General features: G+C 43.0%; 1 protein-coding gene across 17 annotated transcripts in view; it reads left to right on the top strand.

Annotated features, from left to right (window-relative positions):
• Nucleotides 1-27,731, top strand: part of LOC118363380 (uncharacterized) — a 160,060-nt gene that overhangs the window by 32,481 nt on the left and 99,848 nt on the right. For 3 of the 17 annotated variants that reach the window (XR_008087475.1, XR_008087476.1, XM_052488178.1), the window contains exons 1-2: nt 3,690-3,898; nt 4,353-4,685. The exons of 10 other annotated variants lie outside the window; for them this stretch is intronic. Coding sequence is in view for 5 of the 7 variants with exons in the window: in XM_052488178.1 (XP_052344138.1) it covers nt 3,850-3,898; nt 4,353-4,685 (382 nt within the window). In the remaining 2 variants the exon portion in view is untranslated. Of the gene's footprint in view, nt 1-3,689; nt 3,899-4,352; nt 4,686-27,731 lie in introns of those variants that run through there. 4 more of the 17 variants (XM_052488187.1, XM_052488186.1, XM_052488176.1 and 1 more) reach the window with 4 other exon arrangements.

Raw genomic sequence — 27,731 nt, 5'->3', positions numbered from 1 at the left:
GCTGCAAGTCTGCCAGGAGCCGCCAGAGCCGCCAGTCTGCCAGGAGCCGCCAGTCTGCCAGGAGCCGCCAGTCTCCCAGGAGCCGCCAGAGCCGCCAGTCTGCCAGGAGCCGCCAGAGCCACCAGTCAGCCAGGAGCTGCCCCGCCAGTCAGCCAGGAGCTGCGCCCTCAGTCCCGATCTGCCCCTCAGAGTCCCGATCTGCCCCTCAGTCAGGAGCTGCCCCTCAGTCCCGATCTGTCCCGAGCTGCCCCTCAGTCCAGTGGGGCCATTTAGTAGGGTTGCCAATCCTAAGTCGGCGTACTTTGTGGGTGGTTGTCTTCTGTCTTTGTGTCATTTCACCAGATAGAACTGTTTCGGTTTTCACATTTGTTGTTTTGTATTTTGTAGTGTTCTCGTGTATGGTCTTGATTAAACATGTTGAACTCTAACCACGCTGCATTTTGGTCCTCCTCTCCTTCGACGGAAGAAAACCATTACACAACCATAATGTTACCATAGTTACTATCAATGAGGCTACAGTACAGATGAGTGTTCACCTAGGATCTGACTAGTCTTGGATATCCCGACCTTGGAGCATCGTAATTAGGGCTGGATTACCGAACAGGGTACGCAGGGCACGTTGGTTGGGGCCCCCTGGAGGTCGAGGGACCCCCAGATAGCAATTGATAGCAACGTGTAGAGTTGCAAAAAAATGGCTTTAAAACTGCAACATTTTCTGTCATCCTCATGGCAAAGTGTGAACAAAAGCGTGAGGTGAGCTATAAAACAACAACAAAAATCACTGCCCCCATTGCAACATGTTGAAATGCAGGAAGTTAGTTGATTTCCCCGTGGCCGAAAATGTGGTAGTCCGTCCCTGATTGTAAGCCTGTCAGCAACTGATTCAAAGATTGCAGATTGCAGATTGGCTCGAGAGACTAGGATCTGATTGTGTCAAATAACTGATTTCACCCATCTCATATTTTCAGACCAGAACTAAATTGATCTCAGCCTTCAGAATGATCAAACTTGTGGTAACTTATAACTGAGATGAGAGAGGTTGTGCGCTCTTTAGTAGGCCAAGCAGAGAGTGGTTATTGACAAGAAACTGCAATGGAGAGAAAATGCCCTTTTCAAGAAACCCAAACTTGTTTAGATTTCCCTTATTCCTTTATTGCATAAAATACAATGCAGTACTGCTACTCTGCATGTTTGTTCTACCAAAGTGTTGTTGCAAGTGGGCTCACTTATGCAATTATGTTCTGGAGAGGATTTGAATCACATCATTCACAGTGCTTGAATTTGTAACCCTGGCAATAAGATGTATGGACTCTGCAGCAACCATAGAGTCAATACATCTAGCACAATCCTTACAATATAAAACAGGTAGATGCTCGTTGAGGCATCAGAATTAACAAAACCTTTCATCAGGATAACAGATGACTGCATTTTAACTTGCTAATAAATATGAATGTAATATGTTTTTATATGAAGATGTTTTTCAACCTAACAACTATGTCATTGTTGCTTTGAACTTTAAATATGTGTGCTGCCCCATACTACATGGTGTGATATTCACTTCGTCACACACAACTAAAAGATACAGTGTACTTCAGAAACATGTTTTAAAAGAGTTCTGGATCAGGACTGGGGCGAAGGTTCACCTTCCAACAGGACAACAACCCTGTGCAAACAGCCAATACAGCGCAGGAGTGGCTTTGGTTCAAGTCTCTGAATGTCCTTGAGTGGCTCAGCCAGAGCCCGGACTTGAACCTGATCAAACACGTCTGGAGAGACCTGAATATAGCTGTGCAGCAATGCTCCCCATCCAACCTGACCGTGTTTGGGAGGATCTGCAGCGAAGATTGGGGAGAAACTGCCCAAATACAGGTGTACCAAGCTTGTAGCATCATACCCAAGAAGACTCTCGGCTGTAATCACGGCCAAAGGTGTCACAGGGTCTGAATACTTTCCGAAGGAAGATTAGAAGATTAGATACATGGGGAATGTTCCACTGTAAAACTGACATAAGATTAGATACATGGGGAATGTTCCACTGTAAAACTGATATATGATTAGATACATGGGGAATGTTCCACTGTAAAACTGATATATGATTAGATACATGGGGAATGTTCCACTGTAAAACTGATATATGATTAGATACATGGGGAATGTTCCACTGTAAAACTGACATAAGATTAGATACATGGGGAATGTTCCACTGTAAAACTGATATATGATTAGATACATGGGGAATGTTCCACTGTAAAACTGATATATGATTAGATACATGGGGAATGTTCCACTGTAAAACTGATATATGATTAGATACATGGGGAATGATCCACTATAAAACTGATATATGATTAGATATATGGGGAATGTTCCACTGTAAAACTGACATATGATTAGATACATGGGGAATGTTCCACTGTAAAACTGATATATGATTAGATACATGGGGAATGTTCCACTGTAAAACTGATATATGATTAGATACATGGGGAATGTTCCACTGTAAAACTGATATATGATTAGATACATGGGGAATGATCCACTGTAAAACTGATATATGATTGATTAGGGTATCATCCACTGTAAAACTGATATATGATTAGATACATGGGGAATGTTCCACTGTAAAACTGATATATGATTAGATACATGGGGAATGATCCACTGTAAAACTGAAATATGATTAGATACATGGGGAATGTTCCACTGTAAAACTGATATATGATTAGATACATGGGGAATGATCCACTGTAAAACTGATATATGATTAGATACATGGGGAATGTTCCACTGTAAAACTGATATATGATTAGATACATGGGGAATGTTCCACTGTAAAACTGATATATGATTAGATACATGGGGAATGTTCCACTGTAAAACTGATATATGATTAGATACATAGGGTATCATCCACTGTAAAACTGATATATGATTAGATACATGGGGAATGTTCCACTGTAAAACTGATATATGATTAAATCCACTGTAAAACTGATATATGATTAGATACATGGGGAATGTTCCACTGTAAAACTGATATATGATTAGATACATGGGGAATGTTCCACTGTAAAACTGATATATGATTAGATACATGGGGAATGTTCCACTGTAAAACTGATATATGATTAGATACATGGGGAATGTTCCACTGTAAAACTGATATATGATTAGATACATGGGGAATGTTCCACTGTAAAACTGATATATGATTAGATACATGGGGAATGTTCCACTGTAAAACTGATATATGATTAGATACATGGGGAATGATCTTGAGGTCAATAATCAAGAAAGAGAGGAGACAAACATTTATTTATTTACAATATTTATTGTTAATAAAAAAAAATCATTATTTATGGATTCAAGCAAAATGTCCTAGTTATGTAGATACACTAACCAAGCATTAACAGATTGAGTAACAGTTTTATAAGTCATTTATAATCTGAGTTACTGTGTTTTTACTTTGTTCCTCGGGTTACTTTGTTCCCCAGTCTCCCCTATTGCGTATTTGAATATGATAATATTTTCTCTGGATTTGATAACTAAATGTGAAGACTTCTTGTCTAGAGACAAACGTGTCATGGTTTTATCAAAGTAAGGAAGTTAAATAACAACCTTGTGTTTCCGCACCCTTTTGTCAGAGAAAGGGGACTAGCTAATGTAAGAACTGCTGGATAAGAACTGTTAATTCTAGAACGAGGAAGACAACACATCAAGAGAGGTTTCAGTTGCAGATTCTTCTCAGTTTGACTTGCATAGCCAGACTTGTGGACAAAAGTAAAGGAAACATCTTTTTTGGGGCTCATTTGAAGTCAGTTAATTGAATTAGGGAGTGAAGAGAGAGACATGGAGGCTGTTTTTGGATTGTTGGTGATGATAGCAGGAGTGTCTCATGGTAAGTTATGTCTTTATTTGTGTCGTAGCTCATTATGCAAGAGCCTACTATTTTCAGACTGTGAAGACTATGGCTATATGGCGACAGGAGGGAAGTAGAGAGTTGTGGAGAGGTTTTCCATTCCAACCATATCTGAGTATAACTGTTGATTGCTTGTGTGTCCTTATCATTGCAACAGCATAATTGGTGTCTGGAAAATATATTGATAAAAGATATGTATATTCCTGCCAAACCTGAGACGGCTAGATCTGATTGTTCATTTCAATACTGTTTTCTGCTATATCCCACTCATTGTATAAGTCATCTTTGAAGTTATTGTCAACTCAGTGTCAGACAATTACATTATAAGAAACCACTCCAGTTCAGTCATACTTATGACAGTAACATATTTTCACTTTATCCACTTATACCAGTTGTGTCAGAATTGTGACACAATGTTCAACTTTGTCCTCAGGCATGTTGACCTCCTCCTGTGATGCTAGAGAGGATGGATGTCAGTGTTATGGAGCTCTGGGAGGTACTGTCTATCTCCAGCTGACTGATACCACAGTATCTGAACTCACATTTAAAAAAGATCCCACTGGTGTAACTACAGAGATACTCCGAATGAGAAGAAACAAAATGATCATCGCTGACTCCATTAAAGCTAGATCAGAGTTCTTCATGAACAACAAGACATTTAGGATGGATAACACAGAAAGGACGGATTCTGATGAATACCTCTTAGAAACATTTCATTCTAATGGAAGTTCAATGGCCACCAGAAGACTACACCTGTTCATTGAAGGTAAATAGCTAACCCTCTTAAAAATATATATAGCTACATGACTGTATAGGGATACTTGAAAGTTGGGGCAATCCTTGTCTGGCAGTGAAACTTTTCTTTTTAATCGTTTTCATTATTTGGGCCAAAAAATACATTTAGGGAATTTTAAAAGGTAAAATATTTGCAATATTATTCATTTCCATGTTGGGCTCTGTGCCAGGAAATGCCCTTGTCTAGAGCAAAGTTCCACAATTTCAAACTCCCCAAAAGTGTTTAAAATTCTAAAAACTTGCGAAAATGTATAATAACTGTGAAAGGAGCTCATGTAGTTTCCTGCAATAGCCCTTTCTGATTTAAAGTAATATTTCTCTCAAAACTGTGATTCCTAAAAAAATGTGTCCAGAGTTTTGGTCAACTTCGTCATATTTGTCTAAAATCCTAAATTAATCTGAAATGATCGGGATCAGCTATACCATGACAATGCCTTCATCTCCTGATTAACTGCAGTGCAACAAGACAGTGCATGGTCCTGAAAGTCCTCTACTTTTGATCGATTTAAACAAACAATATTGAAATCCCCATGGTCACTGGGGATATGCAGCAAGTGAAGGTGATTTGCAAGCAATTCTATTATTTCATGTCTGTTAGCAAACAATTGAATTTTATTTAAACAATGTGTTCATATGAAGCATAAGTGGTTGCTTTCCCATTGTATTGTTTTTGGTAAATTTGTATTGAGTCAGGCAGCTCCAAAATGCAGCTGTTTCAGTCTCACTCTGTGCTTTCTGTGGTGGAGGGGCAGACAGAGAGCATGATTGGCTCAGGGTGCTGTTACTCTGGGAGAGCTAGCCAACAGCTGGGAGAGCTAGCCAGCAAAACATCCATTTTTGTAAGGGTTCTATTTATGAAGGCTGAGGGTATATCTGGGTTTGTTTATCCAGTTAGATTTCTTTTTGTACATGAATCCACATGTAAGGAGATGAATAACTCATTTACCAATGTTGTATGAAAAAACAAACATCACCACCTTAAAAAGAAAGTGTTCTCTGTGACAAGGGTAGAAGGAGGTTTTCAGTTATTGGATTGTGTGGATATGAATAATGCCTTTAAGATTAAGTGGTTGAAAAAAGGCATAACATCTCCAGAGACATTATACTTTTTTATTCCTCATAACATTTTTAAGAAAATTGTGAGTTTGCCATTTTTGTTGTCTTGTAATTACAACATACTGTATATATTTTTCTATCAGCAAGCCCTTATGGCATGGACATTATGTTTTGTGCATGACCTTTCAGCCTATCAGCACCCCTAGAGAACGTTGGGGAATATACTTTAGCATATGCTTCAGATGCATATCAACAATGCTTGATAAATAAATACTTGATAAATATATTGTAAAGGAAACTTCTTGAAACTAGGGGGCAATATTTTTATTTTTGGAAAAATAATGTTCCCAAAGTAAACCGCCTATTTCTCAGGACAAGATGCTAGAATATGCATATAATTGACAGCTTATGATAGAAAACACTCTAAAGTTTCCAAAACTGTCAAAATATTGTCTGTGAGTATAACAGAACTGATAATGCAGGTGAAACCCTGAGGAAAATCCAATCAGGAAGTGCCTCTTATTTTGAAGCCGTTGTGTTCCTATGCACCCCTATTGGCCATTGAAAGGGATATCAACCAGATTCATTTTTCTACGTATTCCCTAAGGTGTCTACAGCATTTTGACATAGTTCCACACCTTTATGTTGAAGAATGAGTGTAAACGACTACATCGCGTAAGTGGCCTGCTGAAGGCTCTCAGAGTGATTCTTGCGTAAAAGACAGAGGTAGTCATTTTTCCTCTCGCTCCTACTGAAAAGCCAATTGTCCAGGTTGATATATTATCAAATAGATATTTGAAAAACACCTTGAGGATTGATTATAAAAAACGTTTGCCATGTTTCTGTCGATATTATGGATATAATTTAGATTTTTTTTTCGGTGTTGTCGTGACCGCTATTTCCGGTGGATTTCTCAACATAACATGACCAACAAACAAATATATTTTGGGTATAAAAATAATCTTTATGGAACAAAAGGAACATTTGCTGTCTAACTGGGAGTCTCGTCAGTGAAAACATCCGAAGATCATCAAAGGTAAACAGTTAATTTGATTGCTTTTCTGATTTTCGTGACCAAGCTTCCTGCTGCTAGCTTGACATGATGCTATGCTAGGCTATAAACTTACACAAACGCTTGTCTTGCTTTGGCTGTAAAGCATAATTTCAAAATCTGAGATCACAGGGTGATTAACAAAAGGCTGAGCTGTGTTTCACTATATTTCACTTGTGATTTCATGAATATTAATATTTTCTAGTAATATTCTTTGACCGTTGCGCTATGCTAATTAGTGTAGTTGATGACAATTCTCCCGGATCCTGGGATGGGTAGTTCCAAGAGGTTGCATGAATAAACATTCATGGGAATATGTCAATAAAAAAAATTACAACAATAGTTATTTGTTTAGCTAGAGTCAAGGATATGTTTTGAACAATTCTACAAAGTCCTAGAAAACACATCGGCATATAGCCTGTTTTAGTTTCCTTTACATTAAAACATAATTGTAGTCCATTTGACCAACTTTATTTGTAGATTTGATTAGTAATAGTTATAGTATTAAAGTCCAGTTACAGGTTACTTTGACAAAGAAACGAAAAAGCGGATAATAATAATAACTGGTGAAATGATTTGCTCTATTCCTAAACAAAATCACCCGTGGATAAATAATTGTCAATGATTAATTGCACAAGAAATATTGGTTAGTGTCATGGAAACTGCTCAATATACTCTTTCAGATGCAATATAGCAATCAAAATATTTTCCCTGCATCTGTCAATTACAAGATGTGCCAATCTCTTCATGTACAATTTGACAACTGATAGGCCTAATATTGTCACTCATCAGATTATTGTCAATTGAATCTATAACTCGTATTATATGTGAAATTAGTTTAGGTGTAGTTTAGGTGTAGTTTAGGTGTAGTTTAGGTGTAGTTTAGGTGTAGCATCGTTTGTTTCCCGCTCATCAATGTGGACAGAGCATTTTTAGTTCCCTTAAAATATGTTTGATTAGTAATAGAGCTACAGTAAATAAAACAGTCCCAAAACAGGTTATTTTTACAAAGTAAAAGGTACGCGGTCCAATTTTTAACATGATCGCCAACACTGATAAATAGATACAGCACAAACTCATCATTACAATATTGTTTTTCGAAATAAAATCAACCTCTTCACCCTCCTTATCATTCAGTTAGGCCTAATTTAAGTACAATTGTGAAGTAAGGTGCACAATTATCGCCCATTCGTGGTTAATTCAGTGAGGAGAGAGATGCATTAGCACCTGTCCTACAGCATATTGTAGGTAGGAACAGGTGTGGGGAAAAGGCTCTAAATACTTTTCTGTTTGTGATTTAAAAATGATGACAAATGAGCTTAGCTTTTTTAATAGCTTTTGGGGGGCTGATTTTTTTAAATTTACAAAATCAAATGTTAGTGGACGTTGGCCTATGGGGTTCTAGTGTTCAGAGCCCTAGTTACACACAAAGAATATTGTTCTGTGGTTAATGCTAATTCCCTCAGGTATCTCCCAGCTAATGAAAAGTCAAATTTTCAAGGTATACTTAGAATATAACCCAGTCTATGTATTAAGGGTATTGATATCAAAGTCCCAAGTGTACAAATAAACACATAAAATAATACAAAACACTGCGGAGAAGAGATTTTCGGAGTGGACTTCTAGTCCAACTCAGGAGGTGCACACACCACCCACCGCTTCAGAGTATATTACTCGCTAATGTTCAGTCGCTGGATAATAAAGTTGACGAGCTCAAGCCGAGGATTTCCTTCCAGGGAGACATCAGGGATTGTAACATACTCTGTTTCACAGAAACATGTCTCTCTCTGGATATACTGTCCGTACAGCCAGTTGGGTTCTCAGTTCATCGCTCAGACAGGAATACATATCTCTCCAGGAAGAAGAAGGGCAGGGGTGTATGTTTCATGATTAACTACTCATGGTGTGTTTGTGATAACACACAGGAACTCAAGTCCTTTTGTTCACCAGACCTAGAATACCTCACAATCAAATTCCGACTGATCGCGCTGCTAAAACACTCGACACTGCTACTCCAACTTCCAGGATGCCTACATGGCCTTCCCTGTCCTCCCTTCGTCAAATCTGATCACGACTACATTTTGCTCCTCCCTTCCTATTGGCAGAAACTCAAACAAGAAGTTCCCGTGCTAAGAACTATTCAAAGCTGGTGTTTTATCAATCAGAATCCTCGCTTCAAGATGGTTTTGATCAAGCGGACTGGGATATGTTCGGGTAGCCTCTGAGAATAACATTGACGAATACAATGATACAGTGACTGAGTTTATCAGGAAGTGTATCGGTACAACATCTCCAATACACTTCCTGATAAGCTCAGCAACAGTGTATTCCAACTCATCACGGGGGCAAACTACCTGCCCTCCACGACACCCACAGCACCCGATGTCACAGAAAGGCCAAAAGATGAAGGACAACAACAAGGCAAAGTCAGTACAGGTGCATCAAAGATGCGACTGATGGACTGAAAAACAGTTTCTATCTCAAGGCCATCAGACTGTTAAATAGTCATCACTAGCCCAATAGAGGCTGCTGCCATATATACATAGACTTGAAGTCCCTGGCCACTTTAATAATGGAACACTAGTCACTTTAATAATGTCTAGATATTTTAATCTCATATATTTATACTGTATTCTATTCCATTCTACTGTATCTTAGTCCATGCTGCTCTGATATTTCTTGTCCAAATTTGTATATATTCTTAATTCCATTCCTTTATTTTAGATGTGTGTGTATTGTGGATTTTGATAGATATTACTTGTTAGATATTACTGCACCGTTGGAGCTAGAAACACATGCATTTCGCTAAACCCGCAATAAAATCTGCTAAACACATGTATATGACCAATACAATTTGATTTGATTTGAACTGTGGAACCTTATATAGGTGTGTGCCTTTCCAAATAATTTCCAATCAATTGAATTTGTGGTAAACAATCAAGTTGTAAAAACACATCAAGGATGATCAATGTGTATATAAACAATTCCAAGATGACGTAGCATTGAAGACGTGTTTTGTTCATCTTCTCTTGTACTTTTGTATTTTTCGTATTTTTTGTTTATATTTCAATTGTTTTTTTCTCAATCTCTTTTCGATTTTTAATTTGATTATACCTTCCGGTAACCTGCCTCACCCAACGTGATACGGAATCACTATTATTTTTTAACTTTAGAACACATTCAAGAACCTCCAGAAGCTAACCAGCTAATTAGCTACAAGCTATTTAGTCATTGTTAACCACTGCTAGCGGCTTTTACCATCTGCACAGATACCAGCCCTGTTCTTAGCTTGGATATTACTCGCCAATCTACCAGTATCGGACTGTCTCTCCACAACAATGCCGGATTCCTGCCGTAATCCCTGGGCCATTACTTCTAATCTTCACAACAAGCTTGCACCCTCCGTGGCACCCAGTACCGAAACTATCCCTGAGGCCCACCTCCCGGCCTACTTAGCTGTTCACCCGAACCCCACTCATACATGGCTAGAGCCCAATACTCCACCGGATCTTTGCTGTAAACTCTGGACCTTGGCACCGGATCACCGCTGCTACCGATTGGCTATAGTGGCTAACGCCACTGCCACGAAGCAAGCACTAGTTAGCCGTGAGCCAGGCACATCTCCCGGCTTGCAAACACAATACTACAATACCCCTTTCGCCATCTGGCTTGGATTCTCTGTCGACACGGCGCCCCGCCGCACCACCACATCTGGTCTGCCGACGAATACTCCATCCGCTGTGCCTTCAACCGGCCTCCGTCTGAGCAAACCCCCTACCAGCCCCAGGCTACTAACTTTAAACGCTGTGTCGCCTGCCTGCTAGCGTAGTGGTGGTTTCCCTGTCCCATCCACTGCTGCCCCCTGGACACTATGATCACTTGGCTGCATAGCTGATGCCTGCTGGACTGTCCATTAATCACGGTACTCCATTCTGTTTATTCATGTTTTATCTGTCGGCCCCAGCCGCAAACTCAGGCTCTGTGTGTAGTTAATCCGTCCCTCTCTGCCCAGTCATCGCAATTTTACCTGCTGTTGTTGTGTTAGCTGACTAGCTGTTGTCTCACCTGTTGTTTTAGCTAGTCTCCCAATCAATACCTGCGATTACTTTATGCCTCGCTGTATGTCTCTCTCAAATATCAATATGCCTTGTATACTGTTGTTCAGGTTAGTTATCATTGTTTTAGTTTACAATGGAGCCCCTAGTTCCACTCCTCATACCTCTGATACCCCCTTTGTCCCACCTCCCACACATGTGGTAACCTCGCCCATTATAACCAGCATGTCCAGAGATACAACCTCGCTTATCATCACCCAGTGCCTGGGCTTACCTCCACTGTACCCGCACCCCACCATACCCCTGACTGCACATTATGCCCTGAATATATTCTACCATGCCCAGAAATCTGCTCCTTTTATTCCTTGTCCCCAACGCTCTAGGCGACCAGTTTTGATAGCCTTTAGCCGCACCCTCATCCTACTCCTCCTCGGGTGATGTGGAGGTAAGCCCAGGCTCTGCATGTCCCCAGGCACCCTGATTTGTTGACTTCTGTGATCGAAAAAGCCTTGGTTTCATGCATGTCAACATCAGAAGCCTCCTCCCTAAGTTTGTCCTTGCAGTGTCTGAATCCTGGCTTAGGAAGGCCACCAAAAATTCTGAGAATTCCATACCCAACTATAACATTTTCTGTCAAGATAGAACTGCCAAAGGGGAAGAGTTGCAATCTACTGCAGAAATAGCCTGCAAAGTTCTGTCATACTTTCCAGGTCTATCCCAAACAGTTCGAACTTCTAATTAAAAAAATTAATCTCTCCAGAAATAAGTCTCTCACTGTTGCCGCCTGCTACCGACCCCCTCAGCTCACAGTTGTGCCCTGGACACCAACTGTGAATTGATCGCCCCCATCTAGCTTCAGAGTTTGTTCTGTTAGGCGACCTAAACTGGGATATGCTTAACACCCCGGCAGTCCTACAATCTAAGCTAGATGCCCTCAATCTCACACAAATCATCAAGGAACCCACCAGGTACAACCCTAAATCATTATCCTGACCAACTTGCCCTCCAAATATACCTCTGCTGTCTTCAATCAGGATCTCAGCGATCACTGCATCATGCACTGAGGCTAGGTAACATGGTCACCACCGATAAATCCATGATAATCGAAAACTTCAACAAGTATTTCTCAACGGCTGGCCATGCCTTCTTCCAGGCTATTCAAACCTCGGCCAACAGCTCCCCCCACCGCAGCTACTCGCCCAAGCCTCCCCAGCTTCTCCTTTAACCAAATTCAGATAGCAGATGTTCTGAAAGAGCTGCAAAACCTGGACCCATACAAATCAGCTGGGCGTGACAATCTGGACCCTCTATTTCGGAAACTGTCCGCCGCCATCGCAACCCCTATTACCAGCCTGTTCAACATCTCCTTCGTATCATCTGAGATCCCCAAGGATTGGCGAGCTGCCGCTCATCCGCCTCTTCAAAGGGGAGACACCCTGGACCCAAACTGTTACAGACCTATATCCATCCTGACCTGCCTATCTAAGGTCTTCGAAAGCCAAGTCAACAAACAGATCACTGACCATCTCGAATCCCACCATACCTTCTCCGCTGTGGAATCCGGTTTCCAAGCTGGTCACAGGTGCACCTCAAGGTACTAAACAATATCATAACCTCCATCGATAAAAGACAGTACTGTGCAGCCATCTTCATCGACCTGGCCAAGGCTTTCGATTCTGTCAATCACCATATTCTTATCGGCAGACTCAGCAGCCTCGGTATTTCGAATAACTGCCTTGCCTGGTTCACCATCTACTTTGCAGACAGAGTTCAGTGTGTCAAATCGGAGAGCATGTTGTCCGGTCCTCTGGCAGTCTCTATGGGGGTACCACAGGGTTCAATCCTCGGGCCGACTCTTTTCTCTGTGTATATCAATGATGTTGCTCTTGCTGCGGGCGATTCCCTGATCCACCTCTACGCAGACGACACCATTCTGTATACTTCTGGCCCTTCCTTGGACACTGTGCTATCTAACCTCCAAACGAGCTTCAATGCCATACAACACTCCTTCCGTGGCCTCCAACTGCTCTTAAACGCTAGTAAAAACCAAATGCATGCTTTTCAACCGTTCGCTGCCTGCATCCGCACGCCCGACTAGCATCACCACCCTGGATGGTTCCAACCTAGAATATGTGGACATCTATAAGTACCTAGGTGTCTGGCTAGACTGCAAACTCTCCTGCCAGACTCATATCAAACATTTCCAATCCAAAATCAAATCTAGAGTTGGCTTTCTATTTCGCAACAAAGCCTCCTTCACTCACGCCGCCAAACTTACCCTAGTAAAACTGACTAACCTACCGATCCTCGACTTTGGCGATGTCATCTACAAAATAGCTTCCAATGCTCTACTCAGCAAACTGGATGCAGTTTATCACAGTGCCATCCGTTTTGTTACCAAAGCACCTTATACCACCCACCACTGCGACCTGTATGCTCTAGTCGGCGGGCCCTCGCTACATATTCGTCGCCAGACCCACTGGCTCCAGGTCATCTACAAGTCAATGCTTTGTAAAGCTCCGCATTATCTCAGTTCACTGGTCACAATGGCAACACCCACCCGTAGGACGCGCTCCAGCAGGTGTATCTCACTGATCATCCCTAAAGCCAAAACCTAATTTGGCCGCCTTTCCTTCCAGTACTCTGCTGCCTGTGACTGGAACGAATTGCAAAAATCGCTGAAGTTGGAGACTTTTATCTCCCTCACCAACTTCAAACATCAGCTATCTGAGCAGCTAACCGATCGCTGCTGCTGTACATAGTCTATTGGTAAATAGCCCACCCATTTTCACCTACCTCATTCCCATACTGTTTTTATACTGTTTTTATTTATTTACTTTTCTGCTCTTTTGCACACCAATATCTCTACCTGTACATGACCATCTGATCATTTATCACTCCAGTGTTAATCTGCAAAATTGTAATTATTTGCCTACCTCATGCCTTTTGCACACATTGTATATAGACTCCCCCTTTTTTTCTACTGTGTTATTGACTTGTTAATTGTTTACTCCATGTGTAACTCTGTGTTGTCTGTTCACACTGCTATGCTTTATCTTGGCCAGGTCGCAGTTGCAAATGAGAACTTGTTCTCAACTAGCCTACCTGGTTAAATAAAGGTGAAATAAAAAAATAAAAAAATAAAAAAGACTCAGACGTGCTCAATGGGATTGAGATCCGGGCTCTTCGCTGGCCATGGCAGAACACTAACATTCCTGTCTTGCAGGGCAGTTGGCAGTTGTTGTTGCCATCCTGTACCTGTCCTGCAGGTTTGATGTTTGGATGTGCCAATCCTGTGCAGGTGTTGTTAAACATGGTCTGCCACTGCGAGGAAGATCAGCTGTCCTTGTAGCGCTGTCTTAGGCATCTCACAGTACGGACATAGCAATTTATTGCCCTGGCCACATCTGCAGTCCTCATGCCTCATTGCAGCATGCCTAAGGCACATCCACGCAGATGAAAATGGGCATCTTTCTTTTGGTGTTTTTCAGAGTCAGTAGAAAGGCCTCTTTCGTGTCCTAAGTTTTCATAACTGTGACCTTAATTGCCTACAGTCTGTAATGTTGTTAGTGTCTTAACGACCGTTCCACAGGTGCATGTTCATTAATTGTTTATGGTTCATTGAACAAGCATGGGAAGCATGGGCAATGTGAGATATTTTGTTTATTTATAAAACAGATTAATGTGTTATCACTGTACTTCATCAATAATGAACAAAAATATAAACCAACAATTTCTAAGATTTTACTGAGTTACAGTTCATATAAGGAAATAGTCAGTTTAAATAAATAAACTAGGCCCTAATCTATGGATTTTACATGACTGGGCAGGGGCGCAGCTATAGGTGGGCCTGGGAAGGTATAGGCCCACCCACTGGGGAGCCAGGCCTACCCACTGGGGAGCCAGGTTTAGCCAATCAGAATTTTTTTTTACAGACAGAAATATTACTCAGTACATCCCGCTGGTGAAAAAGCTGGATGTGGAAGTCCTGGGCTGGAGTGGTTACATATGGTCTGTGTTTGTGAGGCCGGATGGACGTACTGCAAAATTCTCAAAAACAACAGCTTTATGTTGAGAAATTCACATTCAATTCTCTGTCAAGTGTTCTGGTGGACATTCCTGGAGTCAGCATGCCAATTACATATACCCTCAAAGCTTAAGACAACTGCTGCATTGTGTTTTAGTGACAAAGCTGCCCATTTCAGAGTGGCCTTTTATTTTCCCCAGCACAAGGTGCACCTGTGTAATGATCACACAGTTTTATTTAACCTTTATTTAACTAGTCAAGTCAGTTAAGAACAAATTCTTATTTACAATGACAGCTTAGGAACAGTGGGTTAATTGCCTTGTTCAGGGGCAGAACAAGAGATGTTCACCTTATTAGCTCAGGGATTTGATCTAACAACCTTTTGGTTACTGGCCCAACGCTCTAACCACTAGGCTACCTGCCACCACCTGCCGACCCTGTTTAATATGCCACACCATTCAGGTGGGTGGATTATCTTGGCAAAAGAGAAATGCTCACTAACAGGGATATAAACAAATTTGTGCACAACATTTTAGAGAAATAAACTTTTAGTACATAATGAACATTTCTGGCATCTTTTATTTCTGCTCATGAAACATGGGACCAACACTTAACATGGTGCGTTAATATTTTTTATTCAGTGTAATAGGAGATCCAAATGACCTGGATTGCAGTTGAGATTACATTAAAAGTATTCTACAACATGGATTCCACGACACAGCCTTTATGACTGGAACCCCATGTTTGTGTCCCGGATTCCTGTTAAGTAGCAGTTAGCTGTTACTGAAGCTAGTTAACCCAGCAAGCTAAAGCAAGCAGTAGGCTGGAAACAACATTTTTAACAACGCTTTTTTCTGATAAAAACAAGTCAATTGAATCCGACATGGAGCCCGGTTTCACAACACAGATAGAACAATGAGACAGATATTTCACTGGATGAATAAATATGAAGCAAAGGCTTGGCAGCCCACTGGCAGTGGGAGAAGATGGAATGAGATGGATTTTGACCTACATTCTGCAACTGATCTCATCGATGAAACATTTGATCTCAATACAGTTTTTTGTTCCCAAAAGTAGAATCCGAGTGGACTAAGTTTTGTAGACTTTAGCCTTTGACAAAAAAATGTAATCACGTTGTTTAGGAGGAGTGCAATGTCGAATTGAGTTATTGCACACGCACATTTCACAGAGTAGGCATTCCCTAATGGAAATATGCAAATGTATTCTAGAACGGGTCAATAGGACCTCACTAGCTCATGCTTGACTCTGTCCACCTCCTTGCTTGTTCTGCCCACCATGACTAATCTGTTCCCATTGGAAACAAAAACATATTTTAGGGTATTTTTCACCCTGCTAGCTCCTATTAGTTCTATTGACCACCCTGGCACCAACCCCCTTCGGAACGTTCTATACACAGCCCATTGTTCTATGTCACAATCCCTGCTTTGCTATTGTTAGCAATGAGACCTGACGCATTAACCTCAACGGCATTACCTCACATAACTTTTTATTATTATTATTATTATTACATTTGCAGGTACTTGTTAAGCAGCCTCACTGTTCGCCTGGCTACTCGTTGTGGTGACCTATAGTGCTAGAGATGGCTGGCACATAGCCATCAAACGTTAAACATTTTCTGTTCATGGTTAACCAAATTTTCTTCCTTCAGAAAAAGGTGTCCAGCCTAAAGGAAAAGCACTTCCCTGTCTTCGTTTTCAAGATGTGGACGATTTAAACAGCCAGAAGGCATTTTTTAATTAAGAAATAACCATTTTCTTTGTACGATATGTTGTTTCTAAATGGCTGCTGGGTAATTTTATATGCATAGAAATCTGTTCTCAGTCATCGAATTGAGTGAATGTTGCAAATTGCAAGGCACACTTAATTAAGGCACACTTAACCAGCATGGCTGCCACAGCATTCTGCTGCGATACAACAGTCCATCTGGTTTGCACAGGACAATGACCCAACACACCTCCAGGCTGTGTAATGGCTATTTGATCAAGAAGGAGAGTGATGGAGTGCTGCATCAGATGACCTGGCCTCCACAATCACCCTACCTCATTTCTGAGGTTGGTAACTCTAATGAACCTATTCTTTGCAGGAGAGGTAACTATGGATCTTCCTTTCCTGTGGCGGTATTCATGAGAGTCAGTTTCATCATAGAGCTTAATGGTTTTTGCGACTGCACTTAAAGACATTTTCAAAGTTCTTGAAATTTCCCAGATTGACTGACATTCGTGTTTTTAAGTAATGATGGACTGTACTTTCTCTTTGCCTATTTTAGCTGTTCTTGCCATTATATGGACTTTGTCTTTGACCAAATAGGGCTGTCTTCTGTATACCACCCCTACCTTGTCACAACACAACTGATTGGCTCAAACACATTCAGAAGGAAAGAAATTCCACAAATTAACTTTTAACAAGGCACACCTGTTAATTGAAATGCATTCCATGTGACTACCTCATGAAGCTGGTTGAGAGAATGCCAAGAGTGTGCAAAGCTGTCATCAAGGAAAAGGGTGGCTACTTTGAAGAATTTCAAATGTACAATATTTACCTCAACATGACCCTCTTGCACGAGAAGGCAGAGTGCTCGCTGCTGCTGCTTGTGGCGGGGCTTGTTGACTTGGCTACTTGTGCGAAAGAGCGCCACGATGCTGGTTGATGAATTTACAATGAATGTCCAAGGAAAATAGTTTTTTCTCCACCAGAGGTTACTGAATTAATGTTTAGGATTATTGACAATGATTATTGAAATAGTAATCAAGTATAATTTTAATTATTGAGCATAAAAACAGGTACTAATAAAATAAACATGATTCATCATTATATTGATTCACAGTAAGTCTGTTAAATGCTTTTTCAGTCCTTGACTGAAGCACTTGCATTAAAGCAGTGTGGAAAAAGAAAGAAAGAAAGAAAGAAAGAAAAAGTGCATGTGGGAGTTTTCCTGTGGGGAGGAGGTGTACCAGGGAGAATTAATGTTCAGAAATTGTATTTGTGGTCTTATGCTGCCATCTATTGGAATTATTTAGCAACTGCAGTAGTACTGAAGTTTACTGTATATCCTTACAAAAGTAGTCATTACTCAGAATTGCAGCATTTTCTAGTTCATTTTATTACTTACAACCATAAACTATGAAAATGAAGTCACACTCCATGTATAAACTCCCAGCAATTGAATGGGTATTTATCAATGTTTCAGCATCACTCTGCCTTCCAGGGTGTTTATAGTTTATTCACCGTTAGTCAGCACCTACACACAAACAATTATTTCTGGAAGTGCGCCAGCTCATGTTCCCACAATTGGTGTATGGATGATCCATAGTAAAGGCTGGGTTCGTGCAGATAACCAACAATTTACGGCTTTTGGAATGAGACTAATGTGAGGTAAATAGAATTAGATCCAAATCCCATTATTGAGAAATGTACATATTCAGATATATAGTTATGTTGGTTTCCTGTCCTCTCTGAGGTCACCAAATGAACACACTCATCATACCCGTCCCTTAAGTGTCCACAGACCATTTCCACCTTCTCACAAGTGGACATTGTGTATCAAATTCCCATTTTGGGGGTTTAGGAGTTTGCCATGTGAAATCCTTTGTTCTCTCTATGTGTCTCTCTGTCTGCATGACCAGGGGGAGAGAGTCTACTCCAGGATTTTACGACCTGACATAACAGAACCTGGGTGTAGGAGAGAGAGAGGGAGGGAAGCCATTAGCTATACCCAAAAAGGACCACGTCTGAAAACGTGCATTGTCGCGCACCAACACAACAAATAAACAACACTGACAATAAAACAATCTCTGACAAAGACATGAGGGGAAACAGAGGCTTAAATACACAACAGGTAACGAATGGGATTGAAAACAGGTGTGTGGGAAGACAAGACAAAACCAATGGAAAATGAAAAATGGATCGATGATGGCTAGAAGACCTGTGACGTCGAACGCCGAGCACCGCCCGAACAAGGAGAGGCTCCAGCCGCGACGACCCGGAGGGCGAGATGCAGGGGCGATCCGGATGGAGACGGTGGCATTCTGATAACATGGAAGGATCTAACACGTCCTCCACCGGAACCCAGCATCTCTCCTCCGGCCCGTACCCCTCCCAGTCCACGAGGTACTGAAGGCCCCTCGCCCGACGTCTCGAATCCGAAATGGATTGAACAGAGTACGCTGGGACCCCCTCGATGTCTAGAGGAGGTGGAGGACCATCACGCACTTCAGCCTCCTGGAGCGGGCCAGCCACCACCGGCCTGAGGAGAGACACATGGAACGAGGGGTTAATACGGTAATTAATGGGCAGTTGTAACCTACAACATCCCTCGTTCACTCTCCTCAGGACTTTAAAGGGCCCCACAAACCGCTGACCCAGCTTCCGGCAGAGCAGGCGGAGGGGCAGGTTTCGGGTCGAGAACCAGACCCTGTTCCCTGGTGCGAACACTGGGGCCTCACTGCGGCTACAGTCTGCGCCAATTTTCTGGCGCCTTATGGCACGCTGAAGGTGGACGTGGGCTGCCTCCCAGGTTTCCTCAGCGCGCCGAAACCAATTGTCCACCGCAGGAGCATCGGTCTGGCTCTGATGACAAGGAGCCAGAACCGGCTGATACCCTAATACACATTGAAAAGGGGTAAGGTTAGTGGAGGAGTGACGTAGCGAGTTCTGAGCCATCTCTGCCCAGGGCACGAACTTCGCCCACTCCCCGGGCCGATCCTGGCAATAAGACCGCAGAAACCTACCCACATCCTGGTTAACTCTCTCCACCTGCCCATTACTCTCGGGGTGAAAACCTGAGGTAAGACTAACCGAGATCCCCAGACGCTCTATGAAGGCCTTCCAGACCCTTGATGTGAACTGGGGACCCTGATCAGACACTATATCCTCAGGCACCCCATAGTGCCCAATTATTACAAAGTGAAAACAGGTTTTTAGAAAATTTTGCAAAACTATTCAAAATAAAAAAACAGGAATAGTATTCAGACGCTTTGATATGAGTCTCGAAATTGAGCTCAGGTGCATCCAGTTTCCATTGATCATCCTTGAGATGTGTCTACAACTTGATTGGAGTCCACTGGTGGTAAATTCTTTTGATTGAACATGATTTCGAAAGGCTCACAACTGTCTATATAAGGTCCCACAGTTGATAGTGCACGTCAAAGCAAAACCCAAGCCATGAGGTCGAAGGAATTGTCCGTAGAGTTCCGAGACAGGATTGTGTCAAGGCACAGATCTGGGGAAGAGTACCAAAACCTTTCTGCAGCATAGAAGGTCCCCAAGAACATATTGGCCTCCATCATTCTTAAATGGAAGAGGTTTGGAACCACCAAGATTCTTCCTTAGAGCTGGCCGCCCAACCAAACTGAGCAATCGGGTGTGTAGGGCCTTGGTCAGGGAGGTGATCATCAACCCGATGGTCACTCTGACAGAGCTCCAGAGTTCCTCTGTGGAGATGGGAGAACCTTCCAGAAGGACAACCATCTCGGCAGCACTTATGGTAGAGTGTCCAGACGGAAACCACTCCTCAGTAAAAGGCACATGACAGCCCGCTTGGAGTTTGCCAAAAGACACCTAAAGGACTCTCAGACCATGAGAAACAATGGTCTGATGAAACCAAGATTGAACTCTTTGACCTGAATGCCAAGCCTCACATCTGGAGGAAACAAGGCACTGCTCATCACCTGGCCAATTCCATCCCAATGGTGAGGAATGGTGGTGGCAGAATCATGCTGTGGGATGTTTTTCAGCAGCAGGGACTGGGAGTCTAGTCAGGATCGAGGGGAAGATGAATGGAGAAGAGAGATCCTTGATGAAAAGCTGCTCCAGAGCTCTCAGGACTTCAGACTGGGGTGAAGGTTCACCTTCCAACAGGACAGCGACCCTAAGCACACAGTCAAGACAACGCAGGAGTGGCTTCGGGACAAGTCTCTGAATGTCCTTGAGTGATGCAGCCAGAGCCCGACTTAAACCTGATAAAACATCTCCAGAGAGACGAGGGCTGTGGAAGTCATGACGTTTCATCAGCCGGTGATTGTCAAGCAAATAACTATCGGTCTCACAGTAATTGACCGTTAATTAACATAAACACATTTAGCACCTCCTGGCTTTGTCACGTTCTGACCCTAGTTATTGTGTTAATTGTTTGTTTTAGTTGGTCAGGACATGAGTTGGGTGGGCATTCTATGTTTTGTGTTTCTAGGTTGGTTTTCTGTGTTCGGCCTCGTATGGTTCTCAATCAGAGGCAGGTGTCGTTAGTTGTCTCTGATTGAGAATCATACTTAGGTAGCCTGGGTTTCACTGTTGTTTTGTGGGTGATTGTTTCCGTGTGTGTGCTTTTCGCAACACGGTACTGTTTCGGTTTTGTAATTCACGTCATCATTTATTGTTTTTGTTCTAGGGTTCATTTTGTCTTCATTAAATACATTATGGACACTTACCACGCTGCATCTTGGTCCGATCCTTGCTACACCTCCTCTTCAGACGGAGAGGAGGAAAACCCTTACAGGCATTAAAACATGTATTAAATCCATGTAATAATAAATCCATGATTTATTTTAGACTGGTCTAAAGAAGCATGTTATGAATATAATGTAGTCTATTTCAGAGGATAATAATAGCATACTCTGAGTTGTTCTTATGTTAGGTCCTGATGTGGCTATGCCAAATGGCTGTGGGCTACATTCATTCATTTAGCAGACAAGATTTGCTTATGATTCTGTGGCATTATTTTATAGTATGAAAATACAATTGAGCAAAGCTGAATAAAACATAAATATTTTCTCTGAACGATTTGAAGGGGTGCGCACATGCTTTTTCTGTGTTGAGTGGTTAACAAAGAAATAGGTACTCCTATATGCTTCATTTAGATTGAATAATGTTACTTTAGTTGTTCTACAAATGTCGGGCTATATGTTTAGATGTTTAATACGTTGTAAGGCTGCACGATGAGACTCTAATGATGATTTGAAAAAGTCACTTGAAAGGCATGAGCTCTGCTTTGTTTTCTGCACAGGCTGTACACACTTCATCAGTCTCTCATTCCCAATTTGACAAGCACTTGATAATGCCTCGAATTTCACAGCGGCATCCCCTTTGTGGCCGTAATGTACCCTAAAAACTCCATGACTTTTTGTGGCCCGGAGGGCTGCATTATGCAGCTCACATGGCTCTCTGTCACTTGATCAGGTCTTTCTCACAGGCTACAAGGGAGGACAGACACCAACTGCGTGCGTCCTTATCCAATTCCGAGGTGCATATTGAAGATATTGGAAGAACTGTCCATAATAACTTTTGTTCAGCCACCAAGATGAGTAGGCCTTACGAAAAGCAAAATCATTAGCCTATATCAGTCTACTATCCCCCACAGTACAAAAGTCGACCTATTCTATTCTGTGTGAGAAATAAATATTCCAAACATAGTCTGGGCAGTTGTGGGATGAGATCGATCTCAAATTAATACAACCACTAGCATCAAAAAAACTATTTTATGCAATGTGGCTGACGCAACAGATCAGAACGTTTAGTTTAGAATGTTGATTACTATTATGCTATTTCTTCACATTAGAAGCGCAGCAATGTGAACACGGCAGTAGGCTATAAGCACAAATGTTCCATTAACAGAAACACCATTATCAAAAGTGACCGCAAATGCAATAATGCATGTAAATCTTTTATTGGGAAGGTTCATTTTTATGGTGAAAATGATCTTCCCCAAACTTGAAATTCACGCACTGCTTATAAATGCCAGTTAGTGTAACGGCGTTCATCGTTTGTCGAAAGAGAGTCGGACCGAAATGCAGCGTGGTGGTTACTCATGACTTTAATGAAAAAAGCGACACATGAAATAACTAAACAAATACAAAAACAACAAACGGAACGTGAAACCTAAATACAGCCTATCTGGTGAAACTACACAGAGACAGGAACAATCACCCACGAAATACACAGTGAAACTCAGGCTACCTAAATACGGTTCCCCATCAGAGACAACAAGAATCACCTGACTCTGATTGAGAACCGCCTCAGGCAGCCAAGCCTATACTAGACACACCCCTAATCAACCACAATCCCAATGCCTACAAAAACCCCAATACGACAATACAATAAACCCATGTCACACCCTGGCCTGAACAAATAATTAAAGAAAACACAAAATACTAAGACCAAGGCGTGACAGAACCCCCCTAAGGTGCGGACTCCCGGACGCACCTCAAAACCATTGGGAGGGTCCGGGTGGGCGTCTGTCCATGGTGGCGGTTCCGGCTCGGGACGTGGACCCCACTCCATTAAAGACATAGTTCCTCCCCTTCGCGTCCTGGGATAATCCACCCGCCGCCGACCATGGCCTAATAGTCCTCACCCAGAACCCCACTGAACTGAGGAGCAGCTCGTGACTGAGGGGCAGCTCGGGACTGAGGGACAGCTCGGGACTGAGGGGCAGCTCGGGACTGAGGGGCAGCTCGGGACTGAGGGGCAGCTCGGGACTGAGGGGACTCGGGACTGAGGGGCAGCTCGAGACTGAGGGGCAGCCCGGAACTGAGGGGCAGCCCGGGACTGAGGGGTAGCCCGGAACTGAGGGGAAGCCCAGTACTGAGAGGAAACCCAGTAGGAGGAAGCCCAGTACTGAGGGGAAGCCCAGACTGAGATGAAGCTCAGGCAGGTAGTAGGCTCCGGTAGATCCTGGCTGGCTGGCGGATCCGGAAGATTCAGGTTGACTAGCAGATCCGGAAGATTCTGGTTGACTAGAAGATCTGGAAGATTCTGGTTGACTGGCAGATCTGGAAGAGACTGGTTGACTGGCAGATCTGGAAGAATCTGGTTGACTGGCAGATCTAGCTGCTTCATACAGACTGACAGCTCTGACTGCTCCATGCAGGCTGACAGCACCCTGCAGACTGGCAGCTCCTTGCAGACTGACAGCTCCTTGCAGACTGACAGCTCCTTGCAGACTGGCAGCTCTTTGCAGACTGACAGCTCTGGCTGCTTTATGCAGACTGACAGCTCTGACTGCTCCATGCAGGCTGACAGCACCCTGCAGACTGGCAGCTCCTTGCAGACTGACAGCTCCTTGAAGACTGACAGCTCTGGTTGCTTCATGCAGACTGACAGCACCTTGCAGACTGACAACTCCCTGCAGACTGGCAGCTCAGGCTGCTCCGAACAGGCAGGAGGCTCCGGCAGCGCTGTAGAGGAGGAAGGCTCTGATAGCGCTGAACAGGCGGGAGACTCCGACAGTGCAAGAGGGAAGGAAGGCTCTGACAGCGCTGGAGAGGCGAGGCGCACTGTAGGCCTGGTGCGTGGTGCTGGCATTCGTGATACTGGAGCGAGGACACGCACAGGAAGCCTGGTGCAGGGAGCTGCTACCGGAGGACTGGTGTGTGGAGGTGGCTCTGGATAGACCGGACCGTGCAGGCGCACTGGAGCTTTTGAGCACCGAGCCTGCCCAACCTTACCTGGCTCGATTCCCACTCTAGCCCGTCCAATACGAAGGGCTGGTATGAACCGCACCGGGCTATGCACCCGCACTGGAAACACCGTGCGCTCCATAGCATAACACGGTGTCTGCCCGGTCTCTCGAGCCCACAGGTAAGCACAGGGAGTTTGCGCAGGTCTCCTACCTGGCATAGCCATACTCCCTTTAACCTGTTCAGGATACCACGGTTTACTGCCCCTTCTGGAGGATTTGGGTACCCATATAAAACATGATACATTTTTGTCAAAAGTTGCTAATATATGCAAATAAAAAATATTATCGAATAGAAAACACTCTAAAGCTTTTAAAACCGTTTAAATTATGTCTCTATGTATAGCAGAACTCTCAAAATCTGCATTTTCCCAAAATATCTCTTCTCATCTGAAAAGTTGGGTCACCTTTGACCTCATCGCAAACACCCTTCCCAAACAGTCACAGCACCCGGAACAGTCTCCACGTGTTCAGCGTGATCTCAGCTTTCAATGGGACTTCTCATTGTGAGAATCGCCCGCTCGGGAGAGTTTGAGCACGCGGTAAGCTCTCAGTCACTCAAAAAAACCTGTGCGCAAGGGTCAAGTCCTCTCTCTTTTCCAAGATCGATTGAACAGTGCTTGTGTTTCTGTTTGTTCTCAAAATTGCTGTACACCTTTATAACATGTTAAAGCTTGATTATGAAGTTAGTTTGACAAGTTTACTCAACATATTATATATTCTTTGAAGTTTTGGTGCGCAACCACTTCAATTTTGACTACATTTTTACCAAAATCAGGCTATTTTGAGAACCGAAAGACGCAGACTTGAAAACTGAACGCTAATTTGGTGAGTATAATCCCTTACAGGTCGTTTGATGGAAGAATAACAAAGGTAAGGGAATATTTAATGTATTCATTTTGGGTTTCTGTCGACTCCAAGATAGAGGAGTCATTATGCTACTGTGGGAGCGCCGACTCCATATTATAGTCTAGTGAACGCAAAATGTAACGTTAAAATTAAATGTAACAATGCAATTGCATTTAGAAGAAGTGTATCTTGCTATACATATGTAAAACATGCATATTTAGTCAAAGTTTATGATGTGTATTCCTTGTTAGCTGACGTTATCTGCCGGGGCTATCGTCATTTCTCAGGACATTTGGGTAGCATTTTTTGAACGATGCATCATTGTAAACAGAGATTTATGGATATATATAGCATATTATTGAAAAAAATGAATGTACTGTGTAACATGTTATTTTACTGTCATCTGATGAAGATTTCAAAAGGTTAGTGAAATGATTTTTCTTTTAATCCTGCGTTTGTTGATTGCATATTTTTTCCTATTTGGCTATGCTAATGAGCTATGTCTGCGGTGGTGGTTTGACATAAATATGTGCTATGTTTTCGCCGTAAAACATTTTAGAAATCTGACTTGCTGGCTAGATAAACAACTTGTTTATCTTTCATTTGAGCTATTTTACTTGTTAATGTGTGGAGGTTAAATATTTTTAGGAATATTTTTGCGCATTGTGCGTTATGGTAATGAGCTTGAGCTGTAGTCACGCTACCAGCAGAGGAATAAAACTCCCGAGCTGGTTAATCCCCCCAATAATTTTTGGGGCTGCTTTTCGGGCTTCCATCCGCGTCGCCGTGCTGCCTCCTCATACCAGCGCCTCTCCGCTTTAGCCGCCTCTAGTTCTTCCTTGGGACGGCGATATTCTCCAGGCTGAGCCCAGGGTCCTTTTCCGTCTAATATCATCTCCCAAGACCAGAAGTCCTTATATCGCTGCTCCTCACGAGTAGGCTCAGGTTTGACTCCTGACTCTGCTACTCTCTCCCTGAGCCCTCCTCCAATAAATATTTGGGGGTGACTTTCGGGTTTAGCTCTGTGCCGCCGTGTCTTTCTTTTCGACTCCATTCGCCTATAGCCCTCTTTGCACTGCTCCAGCGAATCCCAGGCGGGCTCCGGCATTCTCTCTGGGTCGGCCGCCCACCTGTCTATTTCTTCCCACGTCGTATACTCCATGCCTTTGCTGTCCATAACGTCCTCCCTTCGCTGCTGCCTGTTAACACGCTGCTCGGTCCGAGTGAGGTGGGTGATTCTGTAACGTCGTTCTTCGTTTGTAGAAAGAGAGTCGGACCGAAATGCAGCGTGGTGGTTACTCATGACTTTAATGAAAAAAGCGACACATGAAATAACTAAACAAATACAAAAACAACAAACGGAACGTGAAACCTAAATACAGCCTATCTGGTGAAACTACACAGAGACAGGAACAATCACCCACGAAATACACAGTGAAACTCAGGCTACCTAAATACGGTTCCCCATCAGAGACAACAAGAATCACCTGACTCTGATTGAGAACCGCCTCAGGCAGCCAAGCCTATACTAGACACACCCCTAATCAACCACAATCCCAATGCCTACAAAAACCCGAATACGATAATACAATAAACCCATGTCACACCCTGGCCTGAACAAATAATTGAAGAAAACACAAAATACTAAGACCAAGGCATGACAGTTAGGCTCTACACCCATTGTAAAGCGGATTAATGTGCTTAATTTTATGATATTATTTGGCCACTTTACTTGTGATAAAAAATATTATTAAAACATTTAGTCCTATGGGCTAGGTGTCTCGACTTCCGCCGAAGTCAGCTCCTCTCCTTGTTCGGGCGACGTTCTCCTCTCCTTGTTTGGGCGGCGTTCTCCTCTCCTTTTTGGGCGGCGTTCGGCGGTCGACGTCACCAGCTTTCTTGCCATCGCTGCTCCATTTTTCCATTGTTCCATTTGTTTTGTCTTGTTCCCTGCACACCTGGTTTACATTCCCCAATCACACTGCATGTATTTATTCCTCTGTTCCCCCCATGTCTATGTGTGAAATTGTTCGTTACGTTTTTATTTGTATTTTTACTTTTGTATCAATTTTTTTTACCCCTTTTTCTCCCCAATTTTGTGGTATCCAATTGTTTTAGTAGCTACTATCTTGTCTCATCGCTACAACTCCCGTAGGGGCTCGGGAGAGACGAAGGTTGAAAGTCATGCGTCCTCCGATACACAACCCAACCAAGCTGCACTGCTTCTTAACACAGCGCATCCAACCCGGAAGCCAGCTGCACCAATGTGTCAGAGCGCACCAATGTGTCAGCACTGTGCACCCTTGGTTAGCGCGCAATGCGCCCGTCCTGCCACAGGAGTTGCTGGTGCTTGATGAGACAAGAATATCTCTACCGGCCAAGCCCTCCCTAACCCGGACGATGCTAGGCCAATTGTGCGTCGCCCCACAGACCTCCTGGTCGTGGCCGGTTACGACAGAGCCTGGGCGCGCAAACCCAGAGTCTCTGATGGCACAGCTGGCGCTGCAGTA

Source organism: Oncorhynchus keta, chromosome 30 (genome assembly GCF_023373465.1).
Source record: "Oncorhynchus keta strain PuntledgeMale-10-30-2019 chromosome 30, Oket_V2, whole genome shotgun sequence".
In the NCBI taxonomy this organism is placed as follows: Eukaryota; Metazoa; Chordata; class Actinopteri; order Salmoniformes; family Salmonidae; genus Oncorhynchus; species Oncorhynchus keta.
This window is presented reverse-complemented; position numbering and strand designations above follow the sequence as displayed.